The sequence below is a fragment of the Ictalurus punctatus genome, chromosome 19, assembly GCF_001660625.3.
Source record: "Ictalurus punctatus breed USDA103 chromosome 19, Coco_2.0, whole genome shotgun sequence".
Lineage (NCBI taxonomy): Eukaryota > Metazoa > Chordata > Actinopteri > Siluriformes > Ictaluridae > Ictalurus > Ictalurus punctatus.
Window position 1 is genome coordinate 8,086,995 of NC_030434.2, and position 18,829 is coordinate 8,105,823.

General features: G+C 42.3%; 1 protein-coding gene across 1 annotated transcript; it reads left to right on the forward strand.

Annotated features, from left to right (window-relative positions):
• Positions 1–830: 830 nt before the first annotated feature.
• ccnd2b (cyclin D2, b) lies at positions 831–18,758 on the forward strand. The gene is made up of 5 exons (XM_017494107.3): positions 831–1,318; positions 4,016–4,231; positions 13,119–13,278; positions 16,162–16,310; positions 18,330–18,758. The coding sequence occupies exons 1-5, from the start codon at positions 1,124–1,126 to the stop codon at positions 18,489–18,491; spliced, it is 882 nt and encodes a 293-aa protein (XP_017349596.1). The 5' UTR covers positions 831–1,123; the 3' UTR covers positions 18,492–18,758.
• Positions 18,759–18,829: the final 71 nt, after the last annotated feature.

The following is an 18,829-nucleotide window of genomic DNA, read 5'->3' on the forward strand; positions in this document are numbered from 1 at the left end:
TCAACAAGGTGTTTCAGCCTGCAGACCCTCTGCTCACTCAGTGTTTTTTTTGGTTTTTTCACACTCAAGAGACTGTTGTGTGTTCAGTGGTTAGCACGTTCACCTCACACCTCCACGGTCGGGGGTTCGATTCCCACCGTGGCCCTGTGTGTGCGGAGTTTGCATGTTCTCCCCGTGCTGCGGGGGTTTCCTCCGGGTACTCCGGTTTCCTCCCCAAGTCCAAACACATGCATGGTAGGCTGATTGACATGTCCAAAGTGTCCATAGTGTATGAATGTGTATGTGATTGTGCCCTGCGATGGACTGGCATCCTGTCCAGGGTGTACCCCGCCCCCTGGGATAGGCTCCAGGTTTGCCCGTGACCCTGAAAAGGATAAAGCGGTATAGAAGATGTATGAATGGATGCATAATAATTAACACCTCACACCCAGCCCATCTGGTACCCCCATGGTTAAGATCACACTTTTTCTTCACTCTGATGTTTGACGTGAACATTCCCTGAAGGTCTTGACCTGTATCTGCATGCTTTTATGCACTGTTCTGCTGCCACATGCCTGGCAGGTGTTTTTAAGTGTTCCTAATAAAGTGGGCATATGGGAAAGTGCTAAGCGGCACCGCAGTCGTGACATCACCCACATACTGTACCACATCAGCTGTCTCATCAGTTTGAACACTTAACACGTGAAGCCTGGCTGCTTGATATGGACCGGAAATGCACATGATTGTCACCGCGCACGAGCAAACACAAAGTACACGGAGCGCACGAGCGAAATTTTTTTTTTTTTTTTTTTTAACAAAGTGGAGAAGAGAAAAGAAGGCGGGGCAGAACAGCCTCGCCTACTGGGTGGTCGCGAAATTGGTTAAGAGTTCCTGCGTGCAAGTGATGGCCCACTGTGGTGGGGAGTTCGTGCGCGTGCGGTGCTGCTCCACTTTGTCGCTCGTGACGAAGGGAAAGGCCTAGAGGGAGAAGGTAGTGATGAGGTAGAGACAGCGCGAGACTGATGCTTGTTTTTAAAGTGCACTCCTGCCTCTCTCTCTCTCTCTCTCTCTGTCTCTCGCGCGCCCGCGCGCGCTCTCTCCTCGTCTCCTGCCGCAGTCACTTTGAAACTTTGGGAAACTAAACATGGAGCTGTTTTGCCACGAAAAGGAAGGAGTCGTCAGGGCTCTGGTAGACCCCACCATTTTCAGCGACGACAGAGTGCTGCAGAGTTTACTGACAATCGAGGACATGTTTCTCCCACAAGCCCCGTATTTTCAGCGCGTGCAGAAAGACCTGCAGCCCTACATGAGGCGGGTAGTCGCTACTTGGATGTTGGAGGTTAGTTACTCTCTCTCTCACACACACACACACACGAGAGAGAGAGAGAGAGAGAGATTGAGAGTGATTTTCTTTCTTTACGTTTCCCACTCTTTTGACACCGATATTAAAACTTAACTCGCAAAATAATGCTCCAGAAACTAAGTCCTATGCATGAAGCCACACCGGGAGTTAGGTTTTAAAGGGGGTAACTGTCGATTTGTAAACATTCATTATTTGTACAAATAACCTGGAAGATATGGGAAAAATACATGTTTTTTAAAAATAAAAATAAAAATAAAAACTCGGATTAAGCCGTGGCTGCTTTAAAGTTTATACAGTCGCAGAGAAACCACGTTTGGAAAACTGACTTCCGGTCCGGAATACATGGGGTAGGGGCGGGGTGTGTGTGTTTGGATGCACCTCTTGTTAGTCATTATATAGACGGTCTCCAGTAGGGGTCGAGAACCTTTTCAAACCAAAAAAAGTAATAGTAGTTATGATTCTTTTCTTTAAAGAGCCAGAGAAAAGTTTTTTTTTATTTATTTTTTTATTTTTATTTTTAAATGTACGTTTTTATATGCTGCTTCTTCCTCTCCCCTATTATTATTATTATTATTATTATTATTATTATTATTATTATTATCTTTACCATTATTGCATAGTTATAAAAAGTGGTAATGTAATAAAGGCCATTCCGCGGTTTGCGCGTTCTTGACCTAATAGCCTGCACTTCACCTAATTGGCCTGTAGGTGGAACTTGGATTTCATTGAACCAACTATGACTACGTTTACATGGACAGCAGTAATCTAATTATTGACCTTACTCTGAGTAAGATAATAACGTGATTAAGGTGTTTACATTGGTTGCTTTTAGAATACTCCTTTCATCTTCCCGTTTAACATGTTCTAGAACATAATTAGATTAACAGCACACGTCATTACGTCACCGCGCTGCACCACGCCGTCCGACGTCCCTCCAGAATTTCACGTATCGACGTACAGTTGGTCTTCGTTATGGTACCGTATACAGTTTTGGGTGTTTTTATTAAATTTTTTTACGAACGCTTTAAGTGCGGTTAATTATCTGTCGCGCTGTACGTGCTAATAGACGACTGCTTGCAGCGGTGGGTGTGTCCCAAACCGCGTACTTACCGTCTATATAGTAGCCGAGATACATGTATTTTCCCCCACTACAGGCCTATAGTAGGCAAGTATGCGGTTTGGGACGCAGCCGAACTCTCTTGTTCGCCGTAAAATGTTGAGCGCTGCCCTGTGTGATCGTGTCCTGTCGCAAAATGCGGTGGAAACTCTCACACGACGTTCATAATGTGATTAAGGTGTTTACATGTCACTACTACACGTCCATAATGCGACTAAAACAGGAGTACTCCACACGTCTATATCCATTTGTGTTTACTTCGAGTATGACTTTAATCTGATTAAGGTCATTAAAAATTGCTGTTTACATGCTAGTTTCTTAATCAGAGTATCGTCTTAATCGGGTTAATAGTGGATTATTGTTGTCTGTAAACATACTGTATGATAGTTTCATCAAATGGTAAATCAATACAAGATGCAGGACATAAGTGAGAGTAAATTGAACACTAGTTACCTTTAATGCGATTTCCACAAATGTAAAGTCGTCTGTCCATTAAGACTGGAAAAAATGATGCTTGTCTCTTTTTATTTTTCCCGTTTACACGTTTCATCTTTTGTTAAAAAACTGAACACAGACTGGCTATGTAGTTTTCAACCGATTTATGAACGGGACATTACCGCTCCACATTGTCCAGTGAAATTTGAGCTTGAGGTGCCACAACATGACAAACGGGCATCGATAATGGATTAGATCATGTATTGAAATATGTCAAGTTTTAATTGAGTCGACACCCAAGCTTTCGTGATTCGTAATTGCTTTTATTTGTTTATTCCTGTTGGACCATTGCCAATCATTGAAAGAGCTATATATGGCTCGTGAGCCATAGGTACCCGACCCCTGGTCTACAGGCCACTTAAGATCCCGAGGGCAGGGCTTCGTGAACATGGATGGGAATAGAGGAGAGGGCTCAAGAAGTAAAAATAAATAAATAAATAATGGGTTCAAATGTCGTGCCCACCTAACTGTTAGAGACCTAATTTTGAGAAGTGGCGGACTAATCTTGCCTATATTGGCCTTTAAACCTTATGCAAACCCTTCTTAGCATGAAATCTTACTTAATTTACTTGACAACATCCTAAGGAAGTGATGAAAGCTCCTAAAGTTACATTTATCTATGCATTAAGTCCATATGAGGTAGCTAGTGTGTAGCGTAGGCTTTTTAAAGTTGTCGAATTGTTGCTACATTTAAAAACTGTCGTAACCTAGCCACTCTTCCCAGCCACTGGTGTAACATTAGGCTGCACATTTTCTTTCCTTTAAAATCCTCTTTAACTTGACTAATCACCAAAGCAGCCCGACTGTGTGGGTGTTTGCAGCTTTGTGGTCTTGTGCGACTCCATAACTTCCTACGTTGAGTCATAAATAAATGAATTGTGTTCAGTGCGAGCTTGTTTCCCTCCTTAAAGAACAACATTCGACATGACCACTTGGCAGAACTGCAACGAGCTGTTCATGCTTGTAGTTGTAGGGGATTTGTAGAAGCCGACACGTAATTAGTGGAAATGAACGAGCATTTCTGGTTGTTTAGACAGACACTATGTTCCTTGTTTCCGCAGGTTTGTGAAGAAGAGGGCTGTGAGCAAGAAGTTTTCCTTTTGGCTGTCAATTACCTGGACCGGTATCTTTCTGTAGTGCCAACGAAAAAGTCGTGTTTGCAGCTTCTCGGTGCCGTGTGCCTCTTCCTGGCGTCCAAACTGAAATCGTACCAGCCGTTATCCGCGAAAAAACTCTGCCTTTACACGGAGAACTCCATCACATGTCAGGAGCTGCTGGTAAGACTTGGTGTTGAATCAATAAACTCGTTCATGTTCTTAACTTGAGGTGGTATCTATAGAATCTTTTCCACTGTATGGTAGCGCTGGGCGATCTGGACCCAATCTCGTATCACGATATATTCTCTAAAATGGATGAAAAAATGATCGCTGCGATATAACTCCATTCATTCACGACTGGTCCGCAGCATACCTTTACGAACGACTGTTTTCTGGTCTGATTTGTTATACCCAAACCACATCTGAATGGCAGAAGTACCACCCTTTCTAGGGGCAAGCTCCTCATGTGTCAGTTGGGCTGGAGTCTGTTCTGGGTCAGTGTTGCGGGGAGTTTGGCTCGGTGTCACACTGCTCCATACTTGTTTTTGTAATAGCACACCACTAGTAGCGCCTAGCTCCGACCTTAGTGATGTAAACCGGCTTACGTTACGTATCGGCATGTCACACAGCCCTGACGTAGGCCGAAACTCCTGTGCGAGGAGATTCCGATTGAGTTTTCACGTAAGCGTGGTTAAGCAAGGAACAACAACAAGCAGATGGGAGGGCTTGACGTGGAATAAATGGAGCTGCTTGAGCCAGTTAATATCTGGGCTGAGAGTAAGAATCGTAAAAAATGTTCGCAACAGGATCTCGCGGAGTTTATTTGTGATTGTTGCTTGATTTTGCTGCGACTTTTCACAAAATTTGTGATTCAACTTGCTGGATTTCTATATATAAAAAGAAAAAAAAAAATTGGAGGAAAACTACTGAAGTTGCAAGTCTTTCGCAGAGATATTTGTTGGTAAATGAGACCTTTTAGCTGTACTCGTGTGAAACGAAGAGGGCTTTGGCTGAATGAACTCATTTGTGCCATTGCAAAATCCTGGAGTGACTGTACAAAGCGCATACTGCTGTGCTGGTGTAGTGGGATTTTTTATAAGGATCGTCAAGACGTGCTGCTCCCATGATGCAGCTGGGCTTACGAGATGCGCACCAGTGTAAAACCCTGGTGTGCAGAAGCAAAGAAAGTCGACACGCACCACCCCTCAGCGCTCTGCATACAGACGTGCCCTCGCAAATAAAAGCGTCTCGCGGCTCCGCGCTCGACGATACCATTTTATGTGCTCATTTCGCAAGTCCTCGCTCTGTCTATTAAAAGATATTTGAATACCATGTGCTGTTTAAGCTGCCTTTGCTATGGCAACGTGAACAACTCTATTGAACGTCTGAGCGGAGGAATGTGGCCTGACAACTAGGTTTGCCTTCTGTTTTTTGTTGTACCCACTTCCCTTATTGACCTGATACATATTTACAGCGTTAAATGTCATTTAACATCATCCTCTGCGAGAAAATGTGAAGTCGTATACAAATAAAAACCGATATTGCTTTTGTTTTGACATTACTGTTCCTGGATGTTCCTATTCTATTTAAAATGGAAGTATAGCCATCATCTCACTTTGATTTGATATATACCTACAGTTGCAATCAGTTATTCAACCCCCATTGCAAATTAGGTTTATTGTCAAAATGTACAGACTTTCAGCTGTTTGCGATGAACAAATCAAACAAAAGCGATTGAAATAGTTCAACACAACGAACGCTTCAAGTGTGTTTCTCCGAATTCGACTGAAAATGCAACTTATAATGACTTCTCCAGTTTCACGATGATTCAAGCCCCTGAAAAGAATCCCTCACAACAGCACACACATGCAAAACAGGTGTTGTCTCAAGCACACCTCAGGGGCTTCATTAGTTGCACCATGTGTTGAGCTGGAACATGAAATACCTGAACTGGTTAGGGGTAGAAAATATATGAAATACCTGGACGGGGCAGAAGAAGGAAGCTGTGAATGGCTGCAACCTGATTTGTGAGAAGGCAGGTTGTGAAAAACCCTCGAATGACTGCAAAAGACCTGCAGCAAGACTCGGTGAAACAGGCAGTGAGGTTTCGGTGAGTACAGTAATACACGTACTAAACGCAGAAGGTTTCCATGCCAGAACTCCAAGACGTTCACCACTACTGACCCAAAAGCACAAGAAAAGTCAGTTCAGTTGTATGTCTGGAGAAAGAAGAATGAAGAAAGAACACTCTGTCCACAGTGAAGCATGGTGGAGGCTCGGTGATGCTCTGGGGCTGCTTTGCATCCTCTGGCACTGGAAACCTGCAGCGTGTGGAAGGCGAGATGGATTCATTGAAGTATCAGGAAATCCTAGGAGAAAGCATCATGCCGTCTGTGAGGAAAATGAAGCTTGGGTGTCATTGGCCCTTCCAACAGGACAGTGATCCCAAGCATACCTCAAATTCCACCAAGGCTTGGTTGCAGAAGTCGTCCTGGAAGATTCTACAGGGCCATCCCAGTCACCTGACTCGAACCCCGTAGAAAATCTCTGGTGGGATTTGAAGAAGGCGGTTGCAGCACGCAAACCCAAGAATATTACTGAACTGGACTCCATTGCTCATGAGGAACGGGATAAGATTCCTCAGGAACGCTGCCAGAAGATATGCATCTCATTTGCAGCAGGTCATAACAGCAAAAGGACGCTCTACTGAGTACTGAAGACGCTCGTCATGAAACGGTTGAATAATTGTGAAACTGGAGAAAGTTGCATTTTCAGTTGAATTCGGAGAAACGCACTTGAAGCGTTCGTTGTGTTGAACTATTTCAATCGCTTTTGTTTGATTTGTTCATCGCAAACAGCTGAAAGTCTGTACATTTTGACAGTAAACCTGATTTGCAATGGGGGTTGAATAACTTTGATTGCAACTGTATTTTCATTGCATGTTGTTTCTATGTAAGGAAATTGTTGCAGAAATCCTTTCCGTCCCATTAGCAACTTTAATGTGTTCACAGAAAATAAGCAGCACTGGAAATTTTAGATGTATGTACTTATTGACTAATATGCATTGCCCAGCTTACAAAAATGAGAATTGATACACGATGTACTTAGCTCAGCTAGCACACAAGAATAGCTCTATCGAAGGTTTTCAGTCATACAACTCTTTGTGAAGGCCTAGTCGTAGGTTTATGTGAGTAGACTTGTGTTACTACTAGTAATACTACTGTGTGGTCTTTGGTTTCACCACAAGCCCCTTCAGTTGCACAGAGATTGCAGTGAGAAAGTCACTTTTGAAAATCTTGTGATTTTGTTGGAACTGTACATTCGATGGGAATCCAACGTATTGTGTCCGTAACTGAGAGCAGGCCACAAACTCGCAGATGTAATGGGAAAATGAGAGGTTGCATGTGCTATAACAATAGACATGCTTGGAAAGTTTGTTTGTTTTTTTTTTTTGCTACTTAGTCCAAAAGCATATTTCACGCTGCTTTGGGCATCTCTGGATGTACTGGTTCAGTGGACAAGGATGGCAAACAGCTAACCAGTACTGTAATATAAGCACTTTCCTTAATGCTTAAATGCCGCCTTATTAGCGTCGTGTTAAAGCCTCTACAGGAAATGACTGCACAAGTGTTTTTGACATGTCTTGTCTTTAAAATGAATGGAATCTGCTACCTTGGTAGAATCAATTCCGGGGTTAGTACAGCATTATCTTAAAATGGTATGTCAACATTGCTCAATTCCCAAATTTTTGGCTTTTTGCATTTAGTGGTTATAACTTTTTTTTTCTTTTAAATTGGGCTGGGTGGAATTACAAGAGGAAAACAACGGATGTGTCAATGGAAACAGAAAACGTGCTTGGGTTTTACTTTTTGCAGAGATGTCAAGATGCATAAGGCAGTATAGTGTCTGTATGCTGCGTGGGTGAAGTGGAGCAGTGGAAATGTGAGAGGCTGACTCAGTCAGTCCCATCCTTCTGCCAAAATCTAAAAGGTCTTTTCTTGTATTGTTTCAAATTCCTCTTCACTTTGATTACTCTTCTTGGTTTAATAGACCGCATTTTCACTCTTTACCGTCAGTGTTTGAATACAACTCCCAGGACCAGCTGAAAGGCTTTTCTCTTTTTGTTTGTTCTCCGAGCTCTTTAGATTCACTTCCACTCAAAGGTTGGGTAATAGATATTGTCATGTACAACAATGGAATTGTTTAGATTAGATTAACCAGCGTGACCAGAAGGAGACTGACGCAGAAAAAGAGGCTAGTTCTAACTTGATTTAGGCCGTGTTGCAAAAGCTGTGATGCTTATAAACCAGCCTGTGGAATCCAGTGAGTCCAGGAAAATGTCTGTAAAAAAAACCGTGCGCTCTTAATGATTTGAATTATTTAAATCTATTCAACAGGGCTCATTGCAATACTAAAGAATCTAGCACTCAGTAATCTGTTACCGCTCGAGACGGATGCAAACGCAGAACTGAAGTGAAACATTTAGTAACGTACAAAACGAGACTCACTGAAACAAGGGCAAGCATAACCAGATATAGACCAAACGACGCAAGAGAACTAGTGCAGTGCCGAATATATTCCCCAGTGCTAATGAGCCCAAATGCGAATCAGGTGAAAACAAGACATGTGACGATGCCGTGGCTGATGGGAATCGTAGTCTCGAGTACTTCTGATATTACATGACACTGGTATATTTATAAAATGCACAGTACCTTGCTTAAATATTCACCCTCTTTGAACTTTTGATTTGGATTACATACAGCGAATTTACAAAAAAAAGTTGTGATCGCGCATATATATTATATTATATTATATTTGCCTCATTATTGTGAAACCCCTAAATTAGTTCTGGTTGACTGGAGTATATTAAAGTATCATTAAAGATCTCAATATAAATACACGTGTTCCTGGAAAGCCTCGGGGTTCGTTAGAGAGCATACCTAAAGAAACGGCATCGTGAAGACAAATGATCAAGTCTGGCAAGAAGTGCTGGAAAAGTAACAATTAGGGTTTGAATGAATCAAATGAATGTTACGAAAGCCTCGAGGGGGCCTTCCACCAAAAGCTAAGGGGTATCTCTGAAGGAGCTGGAGAGATCCACAGCTCTGATGCAGTGGAGAAGCTGTTTAGAGGATAACCGAAGCTTGGACACTCCTCAAAGCTGGCCTTCATGGACGACTGTCAAGAAGAAAGCCATTATTGGAAAACATCCCATATGAAATCCTGTTTGGAGTTTGTCCAAAGGTGCTAGCAATCTTGTGGGAAAAGGTTCTGTGGTCTCATGAGACCAAAACTAGACGTTTTGGCCCTTGTGCAAAGTGCCATGTTTGGTGAAAAGCCAACACTGCTTTTCAGCCTAAGAACATCATCCCTGCAGAGAAGCATGGTAGTGGTAGCATCATTTTGTTGGCGTGCTCTTTATTAGCAGGTAACAGATTAGGGATGTGGGAAAAATGGCTAGAGCCAAATGCAGGGCAAATCCTAGAAGAAAACCTGTTGCAGTCCATGAGACTTGAGACTGAGTGGCAAAGGTATACTTTCCAACTGAAGTGACACAGGAGTAGTTTAAATCCAAGAAAACCAAGAGTGTTAGGCTGACCTAGTCAAAACTCAGACCTCAATCCGATTAAGAGTCTGTAGCAAGCTTGAAAATTGCTGTTCACAAACTGTCTCCATCGAATCTGACAGAGCCTGAGTGATTTTTACCAAGCCGAGTGGGAAAAATGTCAGGATCCAGATGTGCTGATTGAGGTGTATCCTAGAAGGTTTTCTGACAGGGGCTGAATACCTGGTGATGGTTCTTAAGTTCTCTTTTCTTTGTAATGAGCTCTGTTAGGGTATTCGCAAGTTAGCATTACTAGCTAAATGCTAGGTCATTCAGCTGCTTGAAAGCCAAGTTGCAACCCTAAAAACATCCCAAATTCAGCTCCGAAGGATTAATAGACTGCATTCACTGTCCTTTTTTTTAATATGGGGGGGTAGATTTTTGATTTGTTGTGAAAAAGCTAGCCAGTGAAACAATTGAAGCTTTATACAGATTACCTTTGCATACCTGTTCAGGACTAACATCGCTCATTATGCATCCATCACCAATAATAACTGATTCCATCTTGGAAAGGCACTACCAGTTTTTATTTTTGGTTTTTACCGTGTCTTGTTCATTTTTTTTTTTTTTTTTTTTTCAAAGCACAGAATGATTATCTGGCTGCACTGGGTGCTTGTTGATTGCTGAAATGCACTTGCTGAAATAAAGGCGCTGATTGTGAAGGGAATGAAGCTGGATATTGAATTCCGTCATAAATATTCTGAACTACTCTTGCATTAACAACTCAGTAAGTTATACTCATAGGGTAGAAAACATACCAAGATCTTGTTTAACTTGGAATAAATGATCGATTACAATATAATGAGCTCTGTAGCAGTGCCCGAGGCATCATTTTTACCAAAAATAGAGCTCCAAAGTCGGCTAAAATGTCATTCTTCCACGGCCTTGTTCTCAGGCACTGTGGGTTGCAACAATGTAGGGTTATTTGAAAGCTACTGGAGGGCCCTTTTAACTGTTATAACGTGGTTGTGCAACCATGTAAAGTAAAATGCAAGTCATTTTATTGTGGTCTGGAGTTTCACAAGTGCAGAACACTCCCGGTAATGGCCCAGGCTTTCATTATGGGTTGTTCCGCTTGGGACCTCTGGTGTTCAAAAAATGCAATTGCATTAGATGCATAATTTATTAGAATGATAATTTTAAACATTTCTCCATCACATCTCGATGCATCGTTACACCCCTAGTTACTCGGCAGGTCTGCAATCGGTTGTTCATGTTTATAGCTAACTTTGTCATACTTGGTCAAGTGCATTGAGTGTTTGCTAGCTGGGTAAGGGTAAACTCCTCTGGCCAGTGTAGCTTCTGTGAGGTGGGGCTTCATGTACACTGGCACGGATGGGAGATGGGGTCAAGGAACGAACAAAGCCATTCAATGTTCAGTGTAGTTCACCTTGTAACTACTGGACCCAAATTCTTTCCAGTGCACGATTAAATAACATGCACTGTTTTGCTCCGATTGCTATAGTGATGCGAATGAGTTTGCTAATCAGAAATTCAAAGACTGTAATCCAGCCAAGAATAGCATGCCCAATCTTGTTTCAGTAGGAGAATGTCTGGTACCATGAGACCAAAATGGTTTAGGAGCTGTTTCACAAATTTAAAAAAAAAAAAAAAAACCATTCTTCTTAATGCTGATGCACACGATATATGTGTGAGAGAACTAACTGGGCATTCAGTGCCTTTCTCTGTGGCACTTCTTCAGTTAGCTGCTTAACAGCAAAAAAGAAAAAGCTGAAGCTGCTGATGTGCCACACTTGGTGTGTTTCCGCCATGTATATCAGCTGTGGGGAATTTCTCAGAACACTGCCTGTAGGAAGGAAGTGAGTGTGTGTACAAGAGGAAGTAGAGCGAAGTTTTGTTTGCCCATTATTAGAATGAGGTGGCTTGCAGTGCTTGTTGTCCTGACTTCATCACTTGCTTGTGTTTCAGACGTTGGCCGGTTATGGAATAGAAGACTCAGTTTTCAACTTTGGGGTCCTGCCATGACCTCAATTGAGGTCGCTTCAGATGTGGGCATGTTTACCAATCGTTATTCATTAGGAAGTTCTGTGCATATGAAATCGATCTATGCAATATTTAATCATTACAACTGAATCGTATAAAATTCTGACTTTAATCCAGAACGACCAAGTAAAAACAAGGTTTTTTTTTTTGTTTGTTTGTTTGTTTGTTTTTTTTAGATATTTTTGCAAATTTATTGAACATTAAACTGAAACCTCTCATTTAGATAAGTATTCAAACCGTTTATTCAGTACTTTTGTAGAAGCACCTTTGGCAGCAGTTACACTGTCGAGTCCTTGTTGGGTAAGTTTCTACAAGCTTTGCACATCTCGATTAGGCCTTTTCTCCCATTCTTCCTGCCACTGTCTGTGAACTGCCCTCTTCAAGTCTCTCCACAGATGTTCTATGGGGTTCAAGTCTCCGCTTTGACTGTGCCACTCAAGGACATTCAGAGGCTTGTTCAGAGCCACTCCATCCTTGCATTGGCTATATTCTTTGAGTTATTATCATGCTGAAAGGTGAAGCTCTGGCCCAGTCTGAGGTTGTGTGCACTCTGAAGCAGGTTTTCTTCAGGGACCTCTCTGTATTTGACTCCATTCATCCTCCTGTCGATTCTGACCCTGATGCTGAAAAGCACCACCATGCTTTGGAATGGTAGAGCTCTATGGGGTTCTATTTTAAAGGTTATTTTCTGTCTCATCAGACCAGAGAATCTTTTCCCTAATGCTGTCTGACATTTAAGTGCCTGCCATATACCTTTTACTCAGGAGTGACTTCTGTATAGCCACTCTGCCATAAAGGCTTGATTGATGGAGTGTTTCTGAGTTGGTTGTTCTAGCAGGTTCTCCTATCTCTGTGAAGGATTTCTGAAGCTCTGTTAGAGTGGCCATTGGGTTCTTGGTTACCTCCCTGACCGAGGCCCTTCTAGCCCAGTTATTGAATTTTAAGAGCTTTAGGAAGAATGTTCGTGGTTCCAAACTTCATCCAGTTCACAGTGATTGAGCCCACTGTGCTCCTGGCAACATCTTCAAAGCTTTAGAAATGGTTTTATGCCCTGGCCCACATTTATGTCTCGACACATTTTGGTTGCTAAGGTCCTGGGATTTGATTGATTGATTTTTTTTGGTCTGACGTGCCTTTCTAAATGGTGTATAGTCAATTGAATTTGTTAGAGGTGAACTACAATTAAGTTCTAGACAAATCTCAAGGTAATGAAGGCAAACAGGATGCGCTTGAGCTTAATTTCAAGTGCTGTTAGCCAGGGTCTGAATCTATGGATTGGGACTAATCTATGGATTGTGTGTAGATTCATGGCCAAAATGTCAACTTAACCCATTTAAAATTAAATCTCTAATACAATAAAATGTGCAAAAACTACAGGAAAAAGGGCCACAGGCCAAAAAAGGTCAACCATGCCTGCTTCGACCATCTCTCTATCTTTCTCGTATCTCTCTTTTACAGAACTGGGAGCTGATGGTTCTGGGAAAATTGAAGTGGAACCTGGCAGCTGTTACACCTCACGACTTCATAGAGCATATCCTACGCAAGCTACCCTTACCTGAGGGCCGAGTGGAGCTGATTCGAAAACATGCACAGACTTTCATTGCCCTTTGTGCCACAGGTACTACAAGTATGAATACCCAAAGACCTTCAATAATTCATAGCACTTCACTTGGGCATATGGGATATGTACCATTTTTCTTGGTAGACTGGCAAAACATACAGCCAAAAAGGGTCTTTTGGAATTTTACAGAATACGCCCCTGTTGTTTACATGAACACGTGTCACTCCAAAAAAAAAAAAAAAAAGGACAGCCAGGAAGTCGTCTAAGGTACAAGGACATCCACTGAGAATAAAATTAGACTTGATCAAATAGTGCAGGTCAAAACTTACCTTGGGCATTATGCACTTGGGTTGTAAATATATAGAGTTGTACACCTACATCTGTCTGAAATTTTTGCTTCTATGAAAATGCCGCGCCTGTACGCAACACTAACACAAACCAGGGTTCGAAATCAGGGATAAAATTCCTATTTATGACCTCACAATGCTGCAGAAGTGGTGCAGTTACCGGTTCTGGTTTGATATGAGCCAGGAATCAGTCACTAAGTTTTGAGAATAGTTTCAAGGAGCTCCACTACTCCTCACACAGCGTATTCTGACACGTCATACCCAGTATCTCATGATTATTACGCATTCAGAGGTGGTAAATAAAGTTCAAACCTGCTCCACATTCGGACTTGTGCTACGCAGGGATCTAACTTTGATTTTTCTGGATGGTCCACTGAGGTTCTTGATTTGTAACCGAGTCATACTGTAGTGGCAGGAGCTTTTCAGTTCTGTTTGCAGCACCAACTTTTAAAACAAGAGCAATATGCAAATAAGAAACATGGGGGGGGGGGGTCAAATAAACGAACTATTGTCTTCATGAGACTGAAGCTAGCCTAAATTAGCTATTGGTATGGGCGTAACGATACACTCCGGTCACATTCGATTCACGAAGCTGGCTTCACAATTCGAGTTCATTATACAGGTTCACTATGTCTTCAAAATAAATAAGTAAATAAAGACATTCATAAATTCTCTCAAATTGAATTAAATGAACAACCTTTCAACAAACTGGAAAATGATCGAGCGAAACATAACGAGCTCCGTAGCAGCACCAGAGGCAGCGTTTTAGAGCTCCAAAATCGGCTAAAATGCCCGGCTTCTGCATTTCATCTCCCAACTTCCACGTTATTCGAAAGCTACCGAAAGTCACCGTGTGTCAGTTGTTCATAAAAGAATGCTCTCTACGAAAGAGTGCAGTTAACTCTAGGGTTTGTGCAGATCGGGACCTCTGGTGTTTCATCAGTGCAATCGCATCCGAGGTAGAATTAATGAAATGCGGATTTCAACGATGCACGTCATCACGTTCTTACATCGCGATACATCCTGTCACGATGCCTCATTTCAGCCTTAACGATCAGTCTATATTATCCACACTGCTGTGCCGGTGTCGTTCCCGGTCACTTCGAACCAGCCAAAATTTTGTGAGAATATAAGTCATGAATACTTTCAGCGATGACCATCACAGTCATTACTCTTTACAGACGTTGCATAGAGACTTTTCATCCCTTGTCGTTTTTTTTTCCACACAATACACTGGAATCGCGCACTACTGCTGTCTCAACAAAGCGTTTAGTGTTCTTATTCTGTGTCCGGTTAACAGGACAGAAGCTCAGGAGGCGGTGATAGCTGTGGCTGCAACAGAACAGAAAAAGGAATTTGCCCGAATTTCTTGTTTGGGGTGCAGTGCATCAGCGGTTTTTTGTTTCCCACTGTACTGTTGTGTTTGCCATGTAAACAGCTTCCAGTCAGTGGATTGTTTGTTTTTTGTTTATTTATTTATTTATTTATTTATTTATTTATTTACTTAAAATCGATAGGGGCTTTGTGACTGATGAAATTTGTGTAGAATAATGGGTAGCGTAAATTTACATCCCTCGGTTGTCAATGAAGCTTAGACTTTTATTTTATTTATATATATATATATATATACACACTGTCAGCCTTGTAAGTACATTGCAAAAGAGACCCGAAAAAGCCTGCACAGCTTGGCTTGCGCGGCATCCACGCAGTAATTTTAGTATCTCAAAAGGCTCGAAAATCATTTTTTTTCCCTAATAAGGGAGCAGAAAACTGAGGGTCCGTCGTCTTCATGCAGCATGTCTTAAGACGAGTAGGAAATCTTGTCTTTTTCCGGAGGTCTTATCTTATTTTTGTGTCAGTGGGAATAGTTTCCTGCTTTGGGTGTGTTCCTGCAGGCCCGTGTCTATTCATAAATCCTATAAACCGAGCGAAAGACAGCCACAGCAAAGACCGTGCCGCTGCTTTTGGGAGTAAATGTAAATGTTTGGGGTTTTCTTTTCGTGTTTGGATATGTAGTTCTCATGGTAGGAGAGGCAGCCCACGGCGCAGCTGGCGTGCCCCGGGTGTGTTTATCCAAGCCTGTCCGTCACATCCTCCACGGCCTCTGAGAAAAGAACTCGGTAACTCTGATTAAATTAGACTCGGTTAAGGTTAGTGATGTAGCTAGGTTGTAACTAGTGTTTGACTTCAGGTTTTAGATTTAACCGTCCAATGTCTGTAAAGCTGCTTCTTTTTTCTTTTTTTTTAAACTGCAAAGCCCTTCAAAAATGTGAGCGAGCGGAGGAGGAAGGATGAAGGCCAAAGCCTCTACTCTCTGTTTTTGTAATCACAGCTGCATCTTTGAGGAAAGGCAGTGATGCAGAGATGTGCAAGGTTGGGGTTCTCGGCTGAATTCGGAGCAGATGTGAGACGCGCTGGAAAGCGTTCAAATCTCCTCGAGCCGTCTCCCTCCCTCCCTCCCTCCCTTCCCTTACTCTCTCACATAGACTGGAGGTTATTAGCCTCATTGTCTGCAGGGAGCTTTGTTGATTCACAGGTGGAAGATTTTCTTGCGTGCTCTGTCTTCATGCTTGTCTGATGTCTGTCTTTTTAGATCACAGCTTTGTGATGTACACTCCCTCGATGATCGCCACAGGGAGCATCGGCGCAGCGGTGTGCGGACTCCAGATCAACCGTACGGAGAGCAGTGTCTGGGGGGAGAGCACGACTGAACTGCTGGCCAAAATCACCCACATTGAAGTAGTGAGTGTGTCACACTTTCCTTGCCAATATCCGCATTTTTACCGGCAGGTACAGCCTTTCATTGGAAGTTTGAAATGGATATTAAATGAAGTTTCCCTACTGCTACAAGTAACCTAGTCTGGAGTTAGTCTTAATTCGTGTCTTAATTACTTGTGCAGAATCATTTATAATGGAGAATTATTCCTGATACAGTCACATACCCTGGGCTTAGCTTTCCTCTTCATTTTTAATGGTCATCCCTCCACTGGCCCGTATCAAATTCAAGGCCTTGATGCTCACGTACAAGACCTTGTCTGGAACAGCACCCTCCTACCTCAACACTCTCCTTGAGGCTTCCGTTCCCTCACTGACTGACGCTTAGTAGTGCCTACTCCGCATGGCTCAAGGTCACTTTCCAGAACCTTCCAAGAGCTAAAGACCCACCTCTTCCGTGAACACTTACCTAACCCCTGAAATGCTAACCCCCATTTATATTTAAATAAAATAATAATAATGAAATAAAAAATAAAAAAAACCTTACACTGGCTCTTACAGCTCGACTCTGCAGACCTTGCTTGTCTAGAACTCTACTGTAAATCGTGTACAGTAGCACTACTTGTATTGTTCTCCACTTGATATCGCGTTGCTTGTATTTCCTCATTCGTAAGTCACTTTGGATAATGGTGTCTGCTCAGTGAATAAATGTCATAAGTTAACATAGCCCAGCAATGGTCGAAAATCATGTACCAATCGTTTATTTTATTTTTTTCATCATCGGCGACATGGTAGCACCTAGAGAGACGTTCGGCCAGCATCCCGAATCCATAATGAAAATGCTGGATCAATCCTTCATTTTAAAACTTAATAGATTGTGCTATTGGGGCGGCTGTGGTTCAGGTGGTAGAGCGGGTCGGCCACTAATCGTAGGGACGGAGGTTCGATTCCCGGCCCACGTGACTCCACATACCGAAGTGTCCTTGGGGAAGACACCGAACCTCAAGTTGCTCCCGATGGCGCCTTGCATGACAGCTCTGCCACCATTGGTGTGTGTGTGAATGAGACACAGCGTAAAGCGCTTTGGATAAAAGCGCTACATAAGTGCGCCATTTACCATTTAATAGCACACTGTATTGCGATTAGTCTTAATTTGTGACTTAAAACTATTCTGAAACTAAATAAAGTTCAAGCGCTGGCTTTGTCTGGTTTATTTACTTGATCTCAGACTACTAACCAAATAACCGCTGCAAAGACTTGATCTGACGCTTAAGAGCCGTCATTCCAGAAAACTCCTAACGTTCGGGTCTGTATGAAATACAGCCCTGATGTTTGTGCATTTGGTGACTGTTGGTGTTTCCACTAGTTGCATATTGAAGCTATTTACATTTCATGATGAGAGCCTGTAGGGTTTGGCTTGTAGCTGTAGTTGGCAGCTATAAAGCGATGTGTGCATGTGTCTGTGTGCGTGTGGGCTTGGAGGTAAATTGCTTCTCGGTGTGTGTCTGCGTCTGTCGTCGTTCATTTGTGTGTACGTGTGTGCAGTGATGGAGGAATGTGTGCTCGGAGTTGCATTCTTGTGGCCAGACATAGGCCTCCACTTCTCATGACTATGGCTTATGGCTCACCGCTCGTCAACCGAAACACACTCTCTCTCTCACACACACACACACACACGTTAGACTGTTAAGCTGCATAGCCAGCTAGAGAGAACAGTATATACACTTAGACACACACATCCTTCCATGCCTCATTTTTTCCCTCCATGTTGTGTTCCCTTCTAAAGAAGAGGGACATTTCTGCTTTTAGCTTTGAAAAGAAGCACAGCGTTTCAGAAAACAGCCTGAAATCTGACTTTAGGGTTTCAAGAATGTGGCCATGACACGGAATAAAAGAGTAGACCCAGGTAGAGAGCAGTCAGTAGTACAGGAATGCTTTTGGTCGTGTGTGTGTGTGTGTGTGCGTGACTTTTTTCAAGTATGCATGTATGCGTTATTTGTACGTATCTTTTTAATAATCTATGGCTCTCCTCTTTCTCCGTTTTAGGAATGTCTGAAGTCATGTCAGGAGAAGATCGAGCAATTGCTGGCTAGCAGCCTCCGACAAAGCCAGCAGCCCAAGCATCAGAAGGGCAGGGCCATCAACAAAGAGGCGGAGCCTCAGAGCCAGTCATGCACCCCGACAGACGTGCGCGACATCAATTTATGATGTCATTTCTTCCCCACACCCAGCAGAATTCTTTAATCGGGGAGGAAAAAGCAATTACTGTTATATATATATATATAGATATATATAGATATATAGAGATATATATAGATAGATAGATATATATAGATAGATAAAACTTAAAAATCTATAATATATTCAGACAGCTAAACGGCACAGAATTTAATGCGGTATCAGAAGTACACAAATGACCAGTGAAACAATATTTCAGAAATTAATGGTTTTTAAAAAAAAAAAAAAAGTAGAAAACATGTATGCCTAAGGCTTACGTGCATGTATGTATACTTGAAAAACTAAAATTGCTATTATTATCTGTAATT